The 22,108-nt window shown below is 47.0% G+C and overlaps 1 protein-coding gene across 2 annotated transcripts in view; it reads left to right on the top strand.

Annotated features, from left to right (window-relative positions):
- The window catches only part of PTPN3 (protein tyrosine phosphatase non-receptor type 3), a 109,080-nt gene that overhangs the window by 26,085 nt on the left and 60,887 nt on the right, over positions 1 to 22,108 (top strand). Inside the window, exons 2-8 of one of the 2 annotated variants that reach the window (XM_040631689.1) lie at positions 5,111 to 5,186; positions 5,787 to 5,941; positions 10,991 to 11,098; positions 11,175 to 11,217; positions 13,756 to 13,834; positions 18,246 to 18,290; positions 21,628 to 21,680. In XM_040631689.1, coding sequence (XP_040487623.1) covers positions 5,111 to 5,186; positions 5,787 to 5,941; positions 10,991 to 11,098; positions 11,175 to 11,217; positions 13,756 to 13,834; positions 18,246 to 18,290; positions 21,628 to 21,680 — 559 coding nt within the window. The remainder of the gene's footprint in view (positions 1 to 5,110; positions 5,187 to 5,786; positions 5,942 to 10,990; positions 11,099 to 11,174; positions 11,218 to 13,755; positions 13,835 to 18,245; positions 18,291 to 21,627; positions 21,681 to 22,108) is intronic. The other variant, XM_040631690.1, reaches the window with a different exon arrangement.

Below are 22,108 nucleotides of genomic sequence, written 5' to 3'. Positions count from 1 at the left end.
ATATGAAATAACTTTAACACTTTCGTTTAAAATGACCAGAATGGAATTGAGTTGCTTTCTGACTTTGTCTAATGGAGAAGAGTATAGTTCCCTCCTTCCTTTGTGTCTGTGGTTCATGGGCTTGTGAAAGAACAGAGCTCTCCAGGTCTGTGTGTAGACTCTTAGGAAATAAAGCATTACCTCTTCCCTGTCCCAAGCTCCAGGGCAGACAGGGAGCTCAGAAGGGATAGTGGTTGAAGCCTCGTTATCCAGGCCTACCCATGAGGGCTCTGGTGTCCCACAGGCCCCAGATTGCCACACCCCAGGCAGTGTGCTCCTGGGACCCGAGTTTGTAGAGCAGCTGATAGGTATGTCACACGTCCGTTGTATCTTTTAACCTTACAAGCTGTCTTTATTAAAAATTTAAGAAACAGAATATTTACATATCTATAAGGTATTTGAAATCAGGATTGCCTACAAAATCCAGAATCTAATCGGCACCTGATGGATTAGAAGTTTAGCATTATAAATAAAATGCCTTTTTTATTGTTATGACATAAACACTGATTAATGTCTATGCCATGTCATAAAAGGCACTTTAATATTAAAATCTCAATCCACTGAAACACTGGTATGTAGCAACAAGGGATAATTAAAATAAATATTTGATAGGAAAAAATAAAAAAATAAAATGCCTTTTATTGGGCACCTACTACGTCTCTCACATTGTGTAGACACTTTACCCGTGCTAACCCTAACCCTCATGGTATGTACTGGACCCCTCCTGTGCATCCAGTGAGGCGCGGCCTCTTTCTTTATGTCCAGCAAGTACAGTCTGATAAGAACTATAGTCACAGTAGAACCTCTGTTGTGCAGAGTAGATACTGAAGCTATTAACTGATTGCTTTTGTTTTTAAAAAATGAAGAAGGAGCCTGGCTTCCATATTATAAAATGCATCAGTTGCCGCTGTAATCACTTGTGGTTGGGGAGGCGGGTGTGTTCCTGGTTGGGTTGCGGCTTTGTTCAGCATGAAGAGGCTTATAAAGGAAGCCATAGAAAGCCTGAGTTCTCCAATTGCTGTGGTACAGGAAACAGTGCAATCAGTCAGTATCCATTGTCTTGACCCGATTGTTTAAGATAGAATTTCAAGACAATCTGAAAACACATGGTTCAATTACATGGTTATTCATCATGAGGCTTGCTCTTATCAAGGCTTGCTTAGGAACAATGGTGGGAAGAACATTTCTGCGACTTCCATGAGATTCCTCTTTATGACATTGTCGCTAGGTGTCAGACCTTTTTATGGAGCAGAGATGGCTGTGCGGAGGAAGAAGTCTCTCTTCTGGGCTGCTGATGTCCTTTGTCAGCTGGTTCCCTGACTGTGCCGGGGGGTAACATTCATCATGGTCAAGTTAATAAGTCCCACTGGTACCCACGCTTGTGCCAACTACGCCGGAGCTGCTCAGGTGAGGAGCAGTCTGAAGATCAGTGCCTGTGAAGAGCTCATCAGCCCGTGGTACTTTCACTTGGCAGCTCTTGTCTGAAGTCACCTTTGGCTTTTTCTGTCCAGTGTCATGGCATGACGAGCTCTTCATTTTAGCTGTTTCACGCGTGCGCCCTCAATGAATGGCTCAGACTCCGTGGGACCTATATTCTGAGCATGACCGTCCGAAACACATCGTGAGGTTCCCTGAAAACCCACTCCTCTGGCCATTGACTGCCTGGCCCTTCCTTTGAGGGCTTCCCAAAGGGACAGTCATTCTGTGCCACACCCCAGGATGCTGAATCACCATCTCTGGGTGTGGCCAGGACAGGCCCTTTTTTTTTTTTTTTTTTTGGAAGGCTCCCCAGGTAATTCTGCTGTGCACATCCCACTAAGAACCACCCTTAGAATGATTCTGTTGTATCTCAAAGAAAAATTAGAGCCCGCCTGAAATTCTTAGACAAAGATTAAACAAGAAGTTTGACATTTTAAATGCAGTGTGGTTCAGGGATTACTGAATGCATTTGTTGTCTTTTGATAACCTTCGGCATTCCTCAGAAAATGCATCCCTGCTTCTGATGACATTTTTGTTGGAAAGGGCAAGGTGGAGGTGGTGGGGTGGGTGGAATTGGATAAGCGACAGAGTAAGTTTTCCTCCCCTGCCAGTCCCAGGGATTTGTTTTATTAATATTTGAGACTTCCCCGTCCCTGACTGCGGGAGGATGGAAGTGTGTCCGGAGCTCCTTCAGTAGGTGAGGGGCCACGTGCCCTGCTGTTCAGCTGTGCCTCCGTGGTTCCCTGCGGCTTGATTCTCAAGCTCCAGTCCGCTTTGTCCTCACCCCTTCCATGCTGCTGATCCCCAGATCTGGATCTCTGGCCCTGCCTGACTTTGAGTGCTGCTTTTCCAGTTATCTGTGACTTGTTCCTCACTGTGGGGACCCCACATCAGAGGCTCCTGGGAACCCGAGAAATGCAGGCTCCAGGGCCTCACTCAGCCCTGCTTGAATCCTAGTTTGCATCTGCTCAAGATCCCCAAGGGGTCTGTCGTGTGCACCTTACAGTGTGAGGAGCCCTGGTCTACAGGATGTCCCCACCCTCGTTCCATCCTCCTGCCTGCTCCCACCAACCCAAGTTCGTCTGTCAGGTAGCACTGGTGTTTTGGATTTTGTTTTGTCTTTCTGATTTGTTTTGTTTTTAAGATTTTATTTATTTGTCAGAGAGAGAGAGAGCACAAGCAGGGGGAGCAGCAGAGGCAGAGGGAGAAGCAGGCTTCCCACTGAACAGGGGAAGAGGAGATCCTTAACCAACTGAGCCACCCAGGTGTCCCAGGTAGCACTGTTTTTCCCATGCTTCATTTTTCACTTCATTCTTCCTTGTGCTCATTGATTTGTTCAGCTGTTTATTGCCTGCCTCCTACAACCAGGTGTTGGGAGATGCAATGAGCACAACCAGACCTGGGTCCTACCCCTGTGAAGCTCAGCTTCTAGGGGCAGAAGCAGGTCTTAGATACATCATCAGCTTCACTGTGGAATGCCGACCAGCATCATAGAGGAGAGCTTGTAGCCATCAGGGAAATTCAAATCAAAACCACTGAGATACTACCTTATGCCAGTTAGAATGGCAAAAATTGACAAGGCAGGAAACAATAATTGTTGGTGGGAATGCAAGTTGGTACAGCCACTCTGGAAAACAGTGCGGAGGTCACTTAAAAAGTTAAAAATTGAGCTACCCTATGATCCAGCAATTGCACTACTGGGTATTTACCCCAAAGATACAGATATAGTGAAGAGAAGGGCCTTATGCACCCCAACGTTCATAGCAGCACTGTCCACAATAGCTAAATTGTGGAAGGAGCCAAGATGCCCTTCAACAGATGACTGGATTAAGAAGATGTGGTCCATATATACAATGGAATATTACTCAGCCATCAAAAAGAACGATTTCTCAGCATTTGCTGCAACATGGACGGGACTAGAGGAGACAATGCTAAGCAAAATAAGTCAAGCAGAGAAAGACAATTATATGGTTCCATTCATTTATGGAACATAAGAAGTAGGAAGATCGGTAGGAGAAGAAAGGGAAGAAGAAGGGGGGGTAAACAGAAGGGGAAATGAACCACGAGAGACTGTGGACTCTGGGAAACAAACTGAGGGCTTCGGGGCGGGTGGCGGGGGAATGGGATAGGCTGGTGATGGGTATTAAGGAGGGCACGTATTGCGTGGAGCACTGGCTGTTATACGCAAGTAATGAATCATGGAACTTTACATCAAAAACCAGGGATGTACTGTATGGTGACTGACATAATATAATAAAAAAGTAAAAAAAATAAGAATTATATAAAAAAAAAAAGAAGAGAGCTTGTAATGCAAATAGAGAGTAGTTGGGGCACCAGGGAAGGCTTTGCCAAGTAAGTGACGCCTGTGCTGGGTCCTGAGTCCTGAAGAGGAGCAGAAAGAACTTTCTTTTTTTTTTTTTTTTTAAGATTTTATTTATTTATTCGACAGAGATAGAGACAGCCAGCGAGAGAGGGAACACAAGCAGGGGGAGTGGGAGAGGAAGAAGCAGGCTCATAGCGGAGGAGCCCGATGTGGGGCTCGATCCCACAACACCAGGATCACGCCCTGAGCCAAAGGCAGACGCTCAACCACTGTGCCACCCAGGCACTCCCAGAAAGAACTTTCTAGGCAGAGAGAATAGCACACACAAAGGCCCAGCTCATCATAGAAAGTTTACAGAGAATTAATTAAAAAAGAACATTAAATTGCACCCAAGTCCTTCATCTTTATCTGTTTTTCCATCCAACTTCGTCAGATTTACACCTTTTCAATTGCCTAAGCCGAGGACCCTTGGCTTTCCTGCGTGCACGCTGCGACCATGTGCTTGGTTGCACGCTTCCTCAGTCTTTGCTGGTCTACTGTTCTACAGTTATATTCGCTAGGAAAACCTCTTTCCTCGCTGTTCCCTGAATACACCGTAGTCAGATTTTAAACCAAATCCCTCTGCATACATGTGTTATTTTAAGTGAACTTGATATTGAAATATACAGAAAAGTACACAAATAAGTATAGAGCTTGGTGAAGCTTCACAAAGTAAATACACCAGTATCATCAAAACCCAGATCAATAGAGTATTATAAGCATCCCGGAAGACTCCTGTCTCTCTCTCTCTCTCTCTCTCTCTCTCTCACACACACACACACACACACACACCCATCACTTCGCACAGCAGTAACCACACTTCTGTCCTCCTTTAGCATTGATCTGTTTTGCCTTTTTCTGAACTTTATGTAAATGGGTTCATGCTGTCAATAATCTGTTGTATCTGGCTGCTTTTGCTTAACCGAACATGAGAAGAATTCATTCGTTTTTGCCTAATGGTAGTTCATTTATTTCCTTTGCTGTATAGTCGTGTGTGGTTGGACTCTGCCATAATTTCCCCGTTCTGTTGATGGGCATTGGAGTCTTTTCCAGTTTGGGGCTGTTATAAAAATTCTCATGCATGTCTTTTAATGGATAAATCTACATTTTTCTGTTGGGAATATGCCTAGGAGTGGAATTATGTCACAGAGTATACATATGTTCAGTTCTAGTAAACACGGCCAAACAGTTTTCCAAAGTAATTGTGCTAATTTCCATTCTTACCAGCAGTGCTTCAGAGTTCCAGTTGCTACACACTGTGGTCAACACTTGGTTTTGTCAGGTTTTGTTGTAGCTACTGTGGTGGGTATGTGGTACTATTACTTTGTGATTTTAATTTGTATTTCTTTGACAACTCATGTGGTTCCCATTTTCTACCAGATTCCTTGTTTTTTCTCATATTGATTTGTAGGAGCTCTTTATATATTCTATAGTATTTCTGTGGGTTGTCTTTACTTTTAAATGGTGTCTTTTAGTGAATATAAGTTATTTAATGTAGTTTATTTTACCAATAAGCGTCTTCATATTTTAGATCATTTTTACACCACATTTAGTTCTGTAAAAAAAATTAAAAATAGGATAATACACAAATATACTTTTTCAAAAAACATAAAAAATTAAAAGCCTGGGAAATATAAATTAGATTTAGACCAGGGAGATAAGACACACAAATAACCCATATAATTCTATTAATAAATTAATAAATTAAGCAATAAATTTTGCTTAGAGGCACTTAGAAGTCGGAACTCAAATGGAAACATGGTGGGTTACCTGGTTCTCGTTTATCTGTGAGTTCTTCGGTTTATGAGGGTCAGAGCAGACAAGGGATGGGTGGACTGTGAGGAGTAGCCACGTGTAATGGGTAATTTGCATGTCAGAGAGCTAACAGGTCTACCTTCTGTTACAGGTTATTCAGCGATAGTTATGACCTCCCGGTTACGTGCGTTGGGTGGAAGAATTAATAATATACGCACCTCAGAATTACCCAAAGAGAAAACTCGATCTGAAGTCGTCTGCAGTATCCGCTTTCTAGATGGCTTGGTACAGACCTTTAAAGCTAATGTAAGTTCTCCAAATTTAATTTTTTCTGAATTAATGCCACTAAGAAATAATTTTTCTTCATTTTATAAACCAAGAGATGAAAACTATTTTAAAATGAGAGCTTGGGGGTTGTCTGGGTGGCTCAGTTGATTAAGCGTCTGACTCTTGATCTCGGCTCAGGTCGTGATTTCAGGGTCCTGGGATAGAGCCTCGCCTCGGCCCCGTGCTCAGCACGGAGTCTGTTTGTCTCTCTCCCTCTGCTCCTCCCCCTGCTCATGTTCTCTCTCTCTCATAAATAAAATCTTTAAAAAGTAAAATAAAACAGGGGGCGCCTGGGTGGCTCAGTCGTTAAGCGTCTGCCTTCGGCTCAGGGCGTGATCCCGGAGTTCTGGGATCGAGCCCTGTGTCAGGCTCCTCCGCTGGGAGCCTGCTTCTTCCTCTCCCACTTCTCCTCCTTGTGTTCCCTCTCTTGCTGACTGTCTCTCTCTCTGTCAAATAAATAAATAAAATATTTTTTAAAAAAGTAAAATAAAAGCTTGCAGTCTCAGACCTTGTATGTTGAAATTGGACTGGAAATAACCCTGAAAACTTTGCTCACATTCTTGTTCACCTGGAGTGTCTTTCCCCCTCTTCTTGGTGACATGAACTGACTCTTTGGTGTTACTACTTCTCTGACATTTTCGTCAGCTTCCTGAATTAGTTCTCCCATAATGGTCCCCTCTATGCTTTGTTAGCGCCCATGTCACATTTCATTAATAGTAGTTATAATTCCTAGGTTATATGTTCTTTAAACTGAGCTCCTTGAGGACAGGAATAGTGTCGTTTCCCCTGGTCTTGATGCTGAGCCAGGCACACAGCAGGTGCTTATGACGTGTGTGAGTGGATGGCTGCAATCTAGAGGGTGGTGAGACGGTTCCTCTCATAGATGGCAGGGCTCAGGGAGAGCCTGGCTTCTCCCACCTCAAGCCCACAACAGAGGCAGGACTGGAAACATAGCCTCCATGCTGGACGAAGATGCCTGAACTCTAGCAGTCCATGCTTCCCCGCCCTGCCCGTCACTGCTTAGGCCAGTGCCCTCTGCCTTTCTCTCCCAGCCTCTGTACTGGCTGCCAGCACCTGCCCCAGCCTGGAAAGTTCAGTGTGCAAGGAAAGGGTCAGAAGGAGAAGGCTGGGTACAGGAAACAACTACGGGTAATAGAAGGCCACAGGACTGGAAAGGGTAATCATAACTGGCCCCTGGGTCTTCCACCCCACCCCTAAGTTTGCCTCCCACTGACCCCAGGTCATTATGGACCTTGATGGCTGAGAGGACAGGAGGAGAGGGCAGTTTGCATGAAGTCACAGCATGGTGGGTGCTCTAAAAAGGTCACAAGTGTCTCTTCCAGAAGCTGTAAACTGACAGTATGTGTCCAGCTCCTTTGCTAAAATGTATGTTGTCGGTTTGGGAGCTATTCCTTTGCTATTTATCTTCTTCCTGGCAAGAACATGAATGTTTATCCAACAAATGCTCCCTGAGCCCCTACTGTGTGCCAGGCTTCATGCTGGGTATAATGAATATAGCAGTCAACAAAATGGCAAGGTATCTGGCCTTTTAAAGCTTACATCCTAGTGTGAAGAAATGGACCATAAAGAAATGTATACTTTGTCAGGTGGTATGTGCTTAGAAGAAAAATAAAGTGGGATGAGGAGGGTAGAGAGGCCCAGAGCAGGACAGGGGTGGGGTTGTCAATCTACAGAAGTGATCAGGGAAGACGTCACCTAAAAGAAGTGAGAACCATGTGATTCCCTGCAGGGGAAGCACATTCCTGGTTAAAAATAGCAGTGCAAAGGTCCTGAGGCAGGATCTCACTCAGTGTAGTTGCAGAACAGTATGGAAGTTAGCGTGTCTGGAGTGGAACGAGCAAGAGGGGTCAGAGGTAATTGGTGCGAGGGTGGTCAGGGGGACTGTGGAGAGCCTTTTAGGTCACCCTGAGGGCTCTGGACACTGGCTTTATTCTGGGGGAGGCAGAAAGCATTGGTAGGTCTGGGCAGAGACCTTACATGATCTGACTCAAGTATCACTCTGGATACTCTGTCAACAGTAGACTGGGTAGTGAGGGAGGCGGGGGGTGGGGGCAAGGGCTAAGAGACTATTATAACAGTCCGGAGGAGAGGAGGAGGAGGGTTGGACAACATGGTGGTGATGGGAAGGTAGCTTAGAGTAAACCAACTCAAACTATTTTTGAAGATGGAGCCTGCGGGGTTTGCTGATAGATGAAATTTGGGGTGTGCAAGAGGCCTCGCAGTGACTGTCAAGGTTTTGGCCTGGGCAACTGGCAAGATGAAGTTGCAGTTGATAGAGATGGGAAAGGCTGTAAGCAGGGCAGGATTAGGGTTCTGTCGTGGACATGTTGAGTTTGAGGTGCCTGTTACCCACATAGAGACGGTGGTCACTGTACGAATGAGAAGGTTCAGGGACGGGTCTGGGCTGGGATACAGATGGGGGGCTTACTAGGGTAGAGGTGGTATTGCAAGCTACGAAACTAGATGAGGCCACCTGAGAAGCGAGGACAGAGAGGGTACGAACAAGGTTCAGCGTTGAAAGGTCTGAGAGACGAGGAGTAGGCAGTACAGGAGATGAGGACGGACTGTCCTGGGAGGGAGGAAGAGAGCAAGAGCCGATGTCCGAGAATCCCAGGTAGGAACTTCTTGAAGGAGGAGTGATGAGCCCCATAAATGGGGATAAGGAAAGCGCCTGCCCAGAGTGGGGATCCTAGAACACAGCCTGGCACTCAGCAGACAGCCTGTCATTCCTAGTCACGAACACTGTTGGTCACGTGTTGCTTCCCCAAGCCTCCAGCAGTCGGGTCAAAGCTGACTCACATTGAACTTGAGTCTGAGGGTCTGGTGGCAGCTTAAATCCCATTCACTTGAGATTTTCTACTTGTAGGTATCATTGGCACTGACTCCGGAGCCTGCACTACCGCCTCGTGGGCCGGAGCGGGCCTCAGCAGGAAGCTGGCCTGGACATCGGTTGCTCTCAGCCTGGCTCAGGGAGCGAGCCGGTCCTGGGAAGTGACCTGGCGTAGCAAAGATGACCTCTTGTAGGGTGGGGAGCTGGGCTGGAAGGCTTGTTCTTTATAAACGTCCTTTAGTATATTTCAGTTCCTTTTGAGAACTGGGAAAAGTTGAGCAGAATATACTAGAATGGGTGAATTACACACTCTACAGGGGAGATGCCATGCAGTGGGGCCATGCAGGCTTTGGCAGCCAGTGGACTGGAGTCAGACAGGCAGACCATCCATCATCAGCTGTGGGCATACAGCACAGAGCCTCACGGCCAAGGGGATGCTGCTGATGACTTCACAAGTAGCTATAGAGATTAGAGGGCATATATAAAAAGTGCACAGAGTTTCACATCTGGTTTGTTGTGGATGTTCAATAGTAATTTACCTTTTAAATATAAAATCCTGTAGAAATGTTAACGAGGGGAACTGATCGCTCTTTGATGCACCGGAAGAGTATCTGCTAACTTGGAATATGTGGCCCAGGCCATCTTTTCCACACTGTGGTGATGCCCCTGTGAAGGAAGCTGTCCTGGGTAGAGAAAGCAGCAGGTGCAGGGCCCTAAGGCAGGAAGGGGGAATGTGTTCAGGGGAAATGGGCGTGTCTCATGTTCCCACACTTATGACCAAACAGTACGAGATCACACCAAAGAAGAGGCTGCAGGAGGGGGCCTGACAGCTCCCTAATTCTCTTCTTTCTGGTCCCTGTGGCCTGTTTCCAGGTGTATTATCTGCTCTCAAGCACTCAAAAAAGGAGCTGTCTTTTGCTTGTTCTGTATAGTCTATTTCTGAGTCTTATTGTCCTTACGTCAAATGGTTCGGTTCAAAGGATTCCTGAGAAGTCGGCCTGATAAAGGAGAATTTGTGAGTTCCCAGAGGCACCATGCTGTCTCCCTCCTTTATGTCTTTGTGCCAGGCTCTCGGCTTAAAATGCCTTTTCTTAATTTCACCTGGAGGGGAGCGGTGACACTCAGCCCTGCTGCCCTCCCAGACCAGGTCAGGAGCTGCTTCCACTTGTCCCCAGGTTGAGTGACCATCTGTGTTGTCCTCTGTGTGTTTATCATGCCCTGAGTGTTTCAGCATTTGACACACCACCTTCCGGTCCCTGCTTCCACGCCTGGCCTCTCTGGGACATGTACGGTGGCTCTGTCCCCACACCCAGCACTGTGCCTGCTCTGTAAAGTCTGAGTGGCGATGGTGGCTGAGTCCTGCTCCGGATGTGAAGTGTGGTCGAGTGTCTCCACTGGCTTCTCACTTCAGATGGCGGGGAGCAGAGAGGCAGATAATCCCTCTGGTTGTCACCTACCAGGTCACTTTGACGGTGTTTAGGATGGCATTTTCGTGTTCTTAGCCATCTTCCTTCACGCTGTGAGTAGCGTTTTGTTCCCTGTACACACTTCCGTGGCTCCCACGGAGTCAACTAACTGCCGTGGGACTAGCATTTTGCTGTGGATAATCCACGGGTAGGTCATGGAGAGTTTACTCTCATTGTGGTATCTCGTTTTCCAATTCAGACATCACTTGGGAATCTCAGCTAAGGAGAAGGAAGAAGCCTTAGAAAGTTAAACTATGCTGTCTTAAATCCTATGTATGTGGTTTTTCGTAGCCCTACTTCCCATATGTACCATTGTGACTTCTTGACAGGATACTTATTAAAGCATTTCTTATTAGCATTTCTTATTATGAGATATGAGTGTGCATAAAATCTCTAAATGTTTTAACACCTTTTCTGTCTACAATAAAGACTTTTTAAAAAAGATTTATTTATTGGAGACAGAGAGAGAGCATGCATGTTCAAGCAGGGGGAGGAGCAGAGGGAAAGGGAGGATTCTCGAGTGGACTCCACACTGAGTGTGGAGCCTGATGCAGGGCTCAGTCCCAGGATCCTGAGATCGAGACCTGAGCCAAAATCAAGAGTTGGCTGCCTAGCGGACTGAGCCAGCCAGGCGCCCCTGCAATAAAGATGTTTAACCATCGGTTCTTGGTTCGTTTTAAAAGTTTGCCCACTAGACACTTTTTCTTGTAGAAACAAGATACCGGTCAAGTTCTTCTGGATATGGCCTACAACCACCTGGGTGTGACTGAAAAGGAGTTTTTTGGTTTGCAGCATGGAGATGACTCAGTCGACTCTCTCGTGAGTACCATCCCTTTAAGACATGCTGGCCTCCTACGTGGTTTGGTTTTACAGCTTCTGTTTTCTTACCCGACAGAGATGGCTGGAATCAAGCAAACCCATCAGGAAGCAGTTGAAAGGTGAGTGTGACCTCTCATTTCAGTTGAACACGGGGTGTTAGTGTATCGTAGCCCATTTCTGTCCTCCAACCATCAGCGTGCTTGTAACATCTGGGACCTGGAGTCTAGGTGGTCAGGCGATGTGAGTGAGCCGACTTCTCCCTGACTTCTCAGTGAGCAGAGATGCTTCCAGATCAGCCCTCACCAGCAGCGAGCAGGGAAGGGAAAGGGAAAGGTGAAAGAAGGCAGCCAAGAGCCCAGGAACTTACTTTCTTACAAGGGAAGGAGGATAGCCTTTCTTAGCCCAGCGTGAGAGCCAGGGTGGGAAAGACACATGTGTATGCACACGCGCACGCCCGCGCGTGCGCACACACACACACACACACACACACACTCCCTCCCACTGGAACCGAAGACGTAGGTAGGTAATATCACAGATAGAACATAGTGCTCCCCAGCCAGCCGTGAGTGGGCCCCACACTTCACAGTGTGCCCTGCCCCACCCTCCACCCAGATCTGTTCTCAGCCTGGTTTTCTAGCATTGCACTGTCTGTTCCCCTTTATGCTGCTTCTGCCCCAGACAAACCTGACTGACCTGCCAGGCCGCACACATTCATTCCTCTGTGCCTTCCCTCAGTCTGTTCCCTCTGTTTAGAATGCTTTTCCCTCTTCTCTATATCCAAATCTTGCTGTTCTTCCAAGCCACTCAGACTCCCATCTCTTCTATTAGAAGCCATGCCTCCCACGACCCTCCCTTACATTTGTCATAACTCTCCTTCATCTCATAGTTGCCTGCCTTAATCTTCCTTGGAGACTGCAGGCTCCTTTGGGGAACGGTGCTTGCCACATTTTCTCTGCATTTCTCCCTATGCACCCCCTCCACAGGAGGTGGCCAGGGAATGCTGAGGGGTAAACAGCAGGTGGATTTCACACACAAGTGGACACACACGTATGCCACCTGCCCCAGCACCTTGATGGGAAGGAGTAGAGACAAGGAACCATGGCTGTGATCCCACCGCTGCTCTCGCCTAGAGCCTGGGCCTCCAAGCCCTTACCTCCCTTAGCATTCAGAACTGCCTACCCACGGGGAGCCGCAGAGCCACTGTGCAGATAAATACCTGCCCCCTATTTGAATTCTCAGAGCACCAGAGTCCATAGACGCATGAAGTCCATAGAGTTCATAGACACATGGAAAGGTGCTATCATTCATTCTCTCACTAACTCGTTCATTCTGGAGGCGTGTCCTGAGCTCAGATTTTGGCAGCACACTGGGCTAAGCTCTGGGAATCTGGACCAAATCAGATTTGGACCCTGCCCTCAAGGAGCTGACAGCCAAGCGTGGGGATGTAGACAAGGAGAGTGACGGTTCTAGGATAGTTCTGAGCACATGATAGGATGCTCTGGGTGCACAAAGGCGTCCTGAGACACACAGTGACAAGTTATGGTGAGGAGGGGAGCTGAAAGGAAGTCCCAAGGCAGTGGGAAGACTGAGCTATCCCCTGGTGCGCAGATGGTCAGACCGTACCAAGTTACAGGCCACCCACTGGTACCCAGGCACCTGTACAGAGGTCCCTTCATAGGCGTACACACACCGCTCATATCTTTGACACAAGCCGGAGAGATACTAACAGAAGGTATGAAAGAGAGGGAGGGTGGGGTGGACAGCTCCGTGGCAGGATCAGTGAGAGGAGCAGGCTGGAGAAGGCTTGAGTTTCAGAAGCAGCAAAGTGCTGAGCACATAGATAGGGTCAGCGAACATTTACTGAGTAATGGGCGAAGTTGACCTGAAGAAGAGCACGGAATCTTAGCAACACAGTCCGATCTTCTCCGCTTGCCATAGCCAGCAAAAGAAATGGGCTAATTTTATCTGTACAAGCAAATCGACTCTTGGTATCATTGCATAAAGCCATATTTGAGTATGTTAATGTGTAATATGTGCTAGTATGTTCATCACTTTGGGAATTCACTTTGCTTTGAAAGCATGAACGGTTTCCCAGTATCAAATGATTGAGGTGTGGCATAGCTGAATCAGAAACCTAAGTGCTTGAGTTCTAGGTTTTGTCATCAGCTGTGTGACTGAAGGCAAGGCTCTGTGCCTGTTGGTTTACCTGTAAAACAATGCCATCAACATCATCGTAGTCATGGCAATGTTTAAGTTCAAGAACGTACATGAAAATGTTTGGGAAAAGTATAAAATCGCTATCTGTGTGAGATTATGTCCTTATGAATGTTGTATAATCTGTTGATTTAAGGATTTTTAAAATTCCTGCTACGGTAACGGAGTGCATTGTTTTGAACGTAGCCCTAAGTTAAACCTGTAGTAGGGAGGGGATAGTACCGCATTCTGTGCTCATGTTGCAAAATACTTGACTCTTTGCAGACTTGGAGATCTCTAAACAATTATCTTGTGCACTCCTTTTTTGAAATTAGTGCTTTTATTGATGAAAAAAGCTGTGGTCTAGTGAAAAAAAAAATGCATCACTTATGGAAGAGTTACCGCTTACCTGCGTTGACTTTTTCAAAGGGAAAACTTAAATTTGTTTTTGAAAAATGTTGTAGGAGGTTTCCCCTGTACTCTGCATTTTCGAGTAAGATTTTTTATACCTGATCCCAACACACTACAGGAAGAACAAACCAGGTAATCACATTTTTTTTTAAGTTTCCTTTGTAGTATATAAAAATGAGTAACCACTAAAAATGTACTCTTTTATCTTATCACTGTGGCCATACACTTCCTGTGGGTATAACCACACCAGCGGTTATGAACCAAGTAAAAATCGGAGGGGTACATATTGAAATTTTCATCCGCTAATTAGCTGTGTCTGGGGCCTGCTTAGTTCCTTATTTGGTGCCATTTGGAGTCCACTGCCATCCACTGCCTCCTACCTCTCCCGCCACCCCAGCCCCTCCCGCCATCCCAGCCCCTCCTGCCCGTGGAGCCTGCAGGCGCTCAAAGAAAGCACTCCGTTCATTGGCTAATGCAGGCAGGGGTTTGGAAGACCAGTTTGCTGAGACAGTCTACACTCCAAATAACACGGTATCTCTGCGGGGCTAGAACAGAGGCCCTTTAGGATAACAAGAGGTATCTGAACTGAGCGTTCTCTGCCAGATCCCCAGTTGGTAGAAATAGAAAGGAATGCAAGCTGGACCAGCTTCTCTCCTGGGTGAATCAGACTGTGCAGGCAAAATGTGAGCCAGATAAGGGAAAGAGAGCTGAGATAGGATTGTTTACCCCTCAGGGCTTGGTGTAGGTCCTGGCCCTTGTTTTGTACTGGCACGTGGGTTTTCTGGGTGGGGAACAGGGTTTGGAATGGAGGGGGCGGGCACAGGAAGGTTGTTGCTGTTTGAACGGTGACCCTGCCTCTACTTCCCCTCCCCCATGGCAACGTTGAGCCCTTTTATTAATGATATGTTTATTTTTCATAGGGAGGGAAATTTCCAGAGGTTTTTTTTTTTTTTTTTTTTTTTTTTTTTAACTACGGGGGGGGGGGGCCTTCATGGATTTTCAGGAACATAGACTCCTATTCTGTGTTCATTGTGCCCATGAGACCATCACCAAGAAGGTGACATTAGCTCAGGCATTGAGTATTGTTTTTTGTTTTGTTTTTGAAGGTAATCACATGATGACATTTTAACTTTTAGTATGTTTAAAGGTAAATACTAGTCTATTATTCTGTTTTGCCTTCTTTGTGCACCTTTTCCCTCACAAGAGCAGACATTTCAGATTTGACTGTTTACTGGTAAGTTGAATTTTAAGCCAGAGTAAGAGATGTCCAGGAGGGCTCATTGGGTCACCATGGGAAGTTCACAGGTGCTTTGAGTTTGCCCCATAATGGCTCCTTATGCTGGTGGACTAAGGGGTTAGTGCAGCAGCTCAGTTCATGAGCCGATGGACACAGAAGGGTAACATAGCTATAAGACCAGGTGTTTGAAGTCACCTTACCAGGCTTCCCCCAGGCCATTACTAAATACCAAGTTCTGTTCAAGGGATGCTTTAAAAACGTTATGATGGATTATATATGCGTGTGTCTATACACGTGTGTGGTTTTAACCAGTGGATTTTAAAATCACAACCACACAGTAAAAATATATTTTGCTTCACAGTGCAGTCCAGATAGATGTTACGGAAGCACATGTTTAATAAACCAAGAGCAAGTGCCGAGCACTCTCACGTTCTCTGTTCTCAGTTTCCTTCCTTTAAAATGCCAACTGTGACCCATTAAATGTATGAGCAACTGATAGGTTCCAACACCAAGTATGAACCGCTCTGCCTAAGCTAGTAATTGTCACCCTTGGTTCTGTCTGACCCCTGTGATGCTGGGGCTGCAGGGTGTGGTGGCCAGCGGGCATGGCAGAGTTCTCCAAACAAAGAACTTAAGTTGGGGGGATTGCTAGGGCTGGCCTAACCCAAGAGTCCCTCTCCAGGGCTCCTCTTGGTCATTGGGCATCCACTTCCCTACCCTCCCCCTAGCCCCCCAGAGAGAAGCTCACTTCTCCTGCAGAGGCTCCCTGTCATTTGAGGGGCATTTGAGGAAATGTAGGAAGTCTGGGATGGAGGGAGGACTTGGGGAGAAACAGGTTGCCTTGGGATCTGTAAGGGTTGTCATGGGTAAGGGGAATTAGACACACTCGGTGAGGGGAGGATGCCGAGAGGCAGATTTGGGCACAAGATGAGTAGTAGACGAATTTTTGTTCTTCCTTAAGTCCAAGATACAATTCAGTTTGTTTGTATCCCTGCTAGAATCCACTGCTTTAGGACTGATACCTGACCCTACCACCCCACCTCCCAATTTAAGATGGGTGGTATCCCCAGGGTTGGAGTAGAGTGTAGCTGTCACCTCCTGGGATTTTGGGCACCAGCTTTCAATGCAACAGGAGCCATAGCAGCCACCCACATGGCTCCTATGGAGCTGGTGGGCAGCCAGGACTGCCAGATCTTTTTCTTATGCCAAGCTAGACTGCCACCATTAATTCACATGTCTTTTTTTTTTTTTTTTAACTTAGAGTTTTGCCTATATTCCTGACACACAGTATCCTATTAAGCCCCAGTTCTGTTTTAAATTTTAAAGAAATTTAGCTCTCAAGTGTCAGAGAAAATGGTATTTGTTGTTTTCTCTTTGTTTTCTAAAATTCCAGGGAGGCATTCGTTGCTTTTTTTTGTGAAGTTGAGGTCACAAATGGGATACACTCTAGGAGTGATCTTTATATTTCTGAAGTCAGGTGTGCTGACGTCTCTTCTCTATGATTTTTTTTTTCTAATTGTTAGACCTCTCCTTGCCTGGGAGCCTCCACAATGGCTGTTCCTGATAAATCTAGGTCATTGTACACAGAATTGCATTTACTGGCGGTCTCAAAATGAGGCTCCTTCAGGATTCCCAGGAGATCCCCTAAATTTGGCCTCCTTCCACTGTTACAGCCTCTTTGTATGATGTCATGAGGTTGACTCAGGCAAGGTAGCCTTTGATGAATGGTGATGTCCAGGTTCATATTCTCATTTCTATCCCTAGGAAGATACACTGATTAGCCAGGCTCATCCCTGGAGAGCCAGATTTACCATCGGATTATCTAGCATTCCCTCCCTTTGTTTTTTCCCAGTAGCATTGTAGGAGGAGAGAACACTTAATTCTGGTTGAATGTCAGCTTGGATAAACATGGGAACAAACTAGAAAGGACTAATGATGTTCTCCTAGGTGAAAAAGACAGTCTCCAGTACAGAGTAAGGGTGAATCAGCAAATGTGTGCTACGTGGTATCTCAAGGCTGGTCTTCAACAGTGATAACTACAGTCTACGTAAGAATATCAGAGTTAGGAAATTGACCCTAAGCCTGAAGTCATTAGATACATTAGATATATTAGATACATAAGAAATTTGTAGCATAGTCAGGTTTTTTCATAGCGTGAGCGTCCAGGTTAAAATAAGATCTAACTGACCCCATGTTACCTATCTGAATGTCTGTTTCCTCAGAAAGAGGAGGTGGCGTTATCTACTTCAGACCTGGTAGGAGGCTGAAATGAGGCAGAACGTTATGAATTCCCCGCTCCCGCCCATGTGAAGCATTCATGTCTTGGAACACCAGCACCTTGACCTTTGAATGTATAAACCTGAAGGACTAAGGAGACCCCGTGTGTTTCAAATTGCCAAAATGATTGCTCTCCTGCCCCAGAACACTTCTGCTGCATCTGTATTATATTTCAAGAAGTTTCCCTTTTGTCCTCTTGGCCAGACACTGGAATGTCTATCCCATTTGAATCTGGGCTTTAAAAAAGAGTGGGAGCTAGCAGCCAAGTGGGTGTATGCTGCATCCCTAAATATAAAGCTTTCCATGGCCCTCGGTGGCTGGCGCAGCACTCTTGCTGCTGTCTCTTACCCAGTCCCTGGATGGGGGGCAGATTCACAGGGTGTGGGGCCCAGGATGGGTTCCCGAGCACCGCCCACAAATCAGGTCCAGGGTTTTGACATTGCTGGTGGCTCACAGGCAAGTGCCGAATTCAGCTCGGAGGTCCTGGCAGCTGGGAGCTGACTGATGTTTATGCTTTTGCTCGAGTACCCACAGTTCCCGGGACATAGGAAAAAACTGAGCTGGGTGTTTGCACCCAGCCAAGGAGGTGTCCTCACAGACCCACCTCCTCTCTGCAGCTTCATGCAGAGGGAATGTGGGTGTGTTCTGAACCACTGCCCCCCAGCAGTGGGGGCTGCCTGTGCATGATGCCCGTGGGGCCTGGTGCTCTCGGATGCCCTGAGTTTGATGGGGAATGTCCAGGGTGGGGGTGCCCACTGGCAAGAGCCCCGGCTGATCGTTGGCGGGCTCAACCATCCCTGGGACGGCATGTGCTGGCGTGAGGCTGGTTGGAAATCAGCAGCCACACGGAACCTTTGTTACCAAAGGGGCAACTTTGCAATGTACAGAAGAGCGCCTGAGACTTCAGACGAAAATGTGTGTTTGTGTATTTTGTTTTCCAAATGTACAGATCTTGTCTTTGACTTATCACCTTTCTTTTTTGTATTTCAATTTGAGTACTATGCATTAACAAAAACAATTGTTTCGTAGGCATTTGTATTTCTTACAACTGAAGACGGATATTTGTGAAGGAAGGTAATGAGAATTTCACGTTCTTTCCCTGTCAGTTGCCAGACACTAAAATTCCTGGTTTTAATCTAATGAGCGTGTATTTCTGGAAACAGTATTAAATCTAAACAAAGGGTGGATATTGAAAGCAGCATCCTGTATGACATTATGCTCTGGACATCTGTTTTTAACTCAGTCTTGATTTGGAGAAGCTGAGGACAGATAAACTTCATGTTTCAGTTTTACTAGCAAAGGGACAGTTATCTTTCTGGTAAAGACCTGAGAAATGTCACAGGGAGAATGTGAGCCACGCTTCATTCAGGAAGGCAGATCAGGCCTCATTTAGGTCCACTTCCAAGCCCCTTAGTACCTATAGATGATTCATTTTCTCTCCGGGAGACTTTGTGCTGGAAGACGTGAGCGTCTGCCTGTGATGCGGTGCGTCTTGAGTGGCAGGACCATTGCAGGGGCTTGGGAAGGGAGGAGAAATGCCAAGCCTCTCGTCCCTGAGCGCCACCTCCAAAGCCTGACTTTGCCCTGACTTAAAGGAGAACCTGCCGCCCGTGAACTGGTAGAAACAGTCACAGCCTCTTCCCATTCTCCTCGTTCCCTCCTTCCTCCCGCCAGCTCCCCCGAGGAGGGTCTTCAGGAGCGTCTGTGAGGAAGCCCGCCATGTGCTTGGGGGCAGTGGGACAGGAGCCCGTGAGACAACTGGGACCAGTCTGGGCTGTGCAGACTGCAGTTGCCACGAGGGTTTAGAAGGAGGAGTGCAGGCTGGAAGGCTTTGCCCTGCCCCACCCCCTTGGTCCCAGCTGAAAAGCACATGTGGGAGGCTTCCAGGAGAATAGGGGAAGGGGGGGCGGGTGTCTTCATTCAAAGCTAGACAGGCGTCTTGTGTCCGGCAGGCAGAGGAGAGCTGTGGAGGTTTTTAAGCAGGAGGCCTGTGGCCGGAGCAGCGTCTACAAAGACAGTGCCATGCAAGGACAGGAAGGCTGGAAGAGGCTGGGGGGCTTCTTCTGGACGGAAGGGAGATTCGTGGGCAGGGCCGTGAAGATCCTGGGGTGAGGGAGGGGGAGGAACATTGAGAAACAAGTCACATGTTGAGTTCTGGACTGTCAGAACTGGTGACTGTTCAGAGCTCCTAGAATTAGAGAAATTGTGTGATTTAGCTCCTTGTCTCACTCGGAGGAGGGGGGACCCCCTTCTCTAGCACAGCCACAGGCCTTGGGCCTCTGCTTAAGTGCCCCCATAAACGAGCCCCCCCCCCTTGTGAGATAGACTTCTCACATGTGAGGGTGACTCTAGAGCGAAATTACTCACCCCTCTCCTGGGTCCAGGCTGTCCTCTGCAGCAGAAGAAACTTGTCTCTCTCTCCTACGTGCTCATTTCTTTTCCCAGTGAGCATTTTGCAAGCACCTGTTAGGCGATGGGCTCTGTGCTGTGCTGGTCAGATAAGGCAAGGCCTTCACCCCCCAGGAGCTCTAAGTCCAGTGCTCCCCATAGTGAGAATTGGCTGTCTTCATTATTTCTTCTCCCAACACAATACCCCTTGTTAGTTTTGGGTGACACCTGTTGAGGGGCATATCCTGCCTTAAATCCCTGGCATTCTTCGTCAGGTCTGCTGGTGGCCTTCACCACCTCTCTCAGGAGAGGGTCTCATGCTACCAGACACTTCCTGGGTGCATCAGAGTGGGTCTGGCCATTTGTACCTGTGGCTCTTTTGACAGACCGGATGGATCTGGTTAGCCTTCTTCCTGGGTGCCCTGACTTGTTCGAACCATCAGTGGTAGGCAGTTCCCAAGGCATCCTCTCCTTCCAGCTGAGATAGGTGACCTTGGCCATCAGACGGAGACCTTAAAGCCTAGAGGAAAGAAAGGGATCTCTCTAGGGGCCACATTGAATGGCCACGCAGGCTTTCAGCATTCTTTTTTAGTTTGTATTTATACTATTCTTTGGAAATGTTCATTTCTGACATATTCATAGGATTGTTCCTTCCATGTAGATGGAACCTCCTTAGCCTGTCTCCTCAGGTATTCCCCAAATCCCATTCACCTGCTCAGCCTCTAGCAGGGACACTGACTTAGGTTTCCTTGGAGCCCATCTTGGTAGGAGAGCGAGTGGCTGGTGTTTGCTCTCCCCACGGGCACTCTGGGTCTCCAGATGAACAAACAGATGGTGAGTGTCCCTGGACATATCTCCCAACTTGGAGAGGTCATTTAGAAGTTCTGGCATGGAACACCTAGTAACTTGAGGAAAGTTGGGGGCCCCTCACATAGGGAAGGCTACCTTTTTGTGTGGCCTTAGGACAGCACGTAGCACAGCAGACAGGAAGGGGAACCCTGCGCTGGCCAACCTGATTAGTCAGAGACATGGGGGTGACTCACATCTTGGGAATTTCATGAGCTACCATGGAAACAGCACTTTTTCTCCACTTCCCCTGGGGCTGCTGGGAAGAATGCTCTTAAAATCTGTGTCTCCCCACCCTGCAAGCCTTCATTCTCGCTGCTTCTAGTCAGCCCCTCCACAGTGTGTTTCTCCACCTGGCAGGGATCCCTGGCCCAGGTCTGCTGGCCGAGCTCCTAGGCAGATGGTGAAGTTCATGGTTGAACAGAGAGAAGGGAGCAACCAGAGGATTCAAAGTCCGAGTAAGCTGGAGATAGTGTCGTTGGCAGAAACAGGGTGCTTGGAGGGCAGTGAGCCCGAGAAGAAGAGAGCTCAAGTCTAACTAACGTCCAGTCCATGGGTTTCTGGCAGGTGGCAGGCAAACTGGGAGGCGGACAGACCATTCCCTGTAGATCGGAAGCTTCTGGAGGGTAAATAGATTTAGGAATTCTAAGTAACTGTTACTAAGTAATTTAGAACTCAAAGGAGTTTTGAAATTTTAAGATCCTTTTCTATTTTTCCCATCCAAGAGGATGTCACCTTTCTAGAAAGTGGATAATCAAGATTCACGGAGTCTACAGAAGTCAGGGTTTAGTTAGCCCCACGAAAAGTCTCACGTCTTTACTAAAAAGATACGAAGGCTGCCCATTGATCAAAGAGTATAGTTTTTCTCACTTTTCTCTTAGTGATATGAGCCTGACGTTTCTTGACCAGCCAAAACCTCGGCCAACATTAGGCCTCTAGCTTCATGGTATTTGTATTAATGTGTATTACTTTAAACATGACAAAGTTCTCTTTTAATTGTGAATCTTTAGCGTTAACTTATCTTTACTATTTGAGGTATACCCTAAAATTATCTTTATTATGACTTATGATGTTTTTTAATGGTTAATCCAAGAAAGAAGACAGGCGTTCCCCATCATGGCTCTTTCAGGCTGTTGTTGGCTCTTGCGACTTTGCTAATATGTTTTTCTCCTGACAGGTTAACCTGCCCTCTTAACTCGGCAGTGGTTCTAGCATCCTATGCAGTACAATGTAAGTCACCCAGAGAGCGTTTCACAGATGGACAGACTGTTCTGACCCATGTACTAAGAAAGTCACTGGCTTTTCCGTTGGACCAGGTCGCTTCCCCTCTTCCCAGGAATCCTGTTGGGCAAGCTTCTCTCCGGTTGTCTGGATAGTCCCACTTTCACCCTGACTGACACACTCCACCAGCACAGGGATGGTGGTTAGGGAAGGTGTGGATGAGCCCATACAACAGAAGTCACCGATCGCACACTGCATCATGCAGACCCTCGCTTACGTGTTGGATCTCGTAACAAACCCCAGTGGGGCAGATATTTCTACCCGTCACCTCTTAGAGACATGGAGACCAGGTCCCACGGTTAAGGAATTTGCTGGAGGCCCCTCACGCTACTTTCATAGGATTTTAGGGATTTATTTGTAGAGTTTCAGTAGAGCTA

The sequence above is a fragment of the Ursus maritimus genome, unplaced genomic scaffold (assembly GCF_017311325.1).
Source record: "Ursus maritimus isolate PB19 unplaced genomic scaffold, ASM1731132v1 scaffold_17, whole genome shotgun sequence".
Taxonomy (NCBI): Eukaryota; Metazoa; Chordata; class Mammalia; order Carnivora; family Ursidae; genus Ursus; species Ursus maritimus.
Note: the sequence above shows the minus strand (reverse complement) of the source record. Positions and strands in the feature narration are given on the sequence as shown.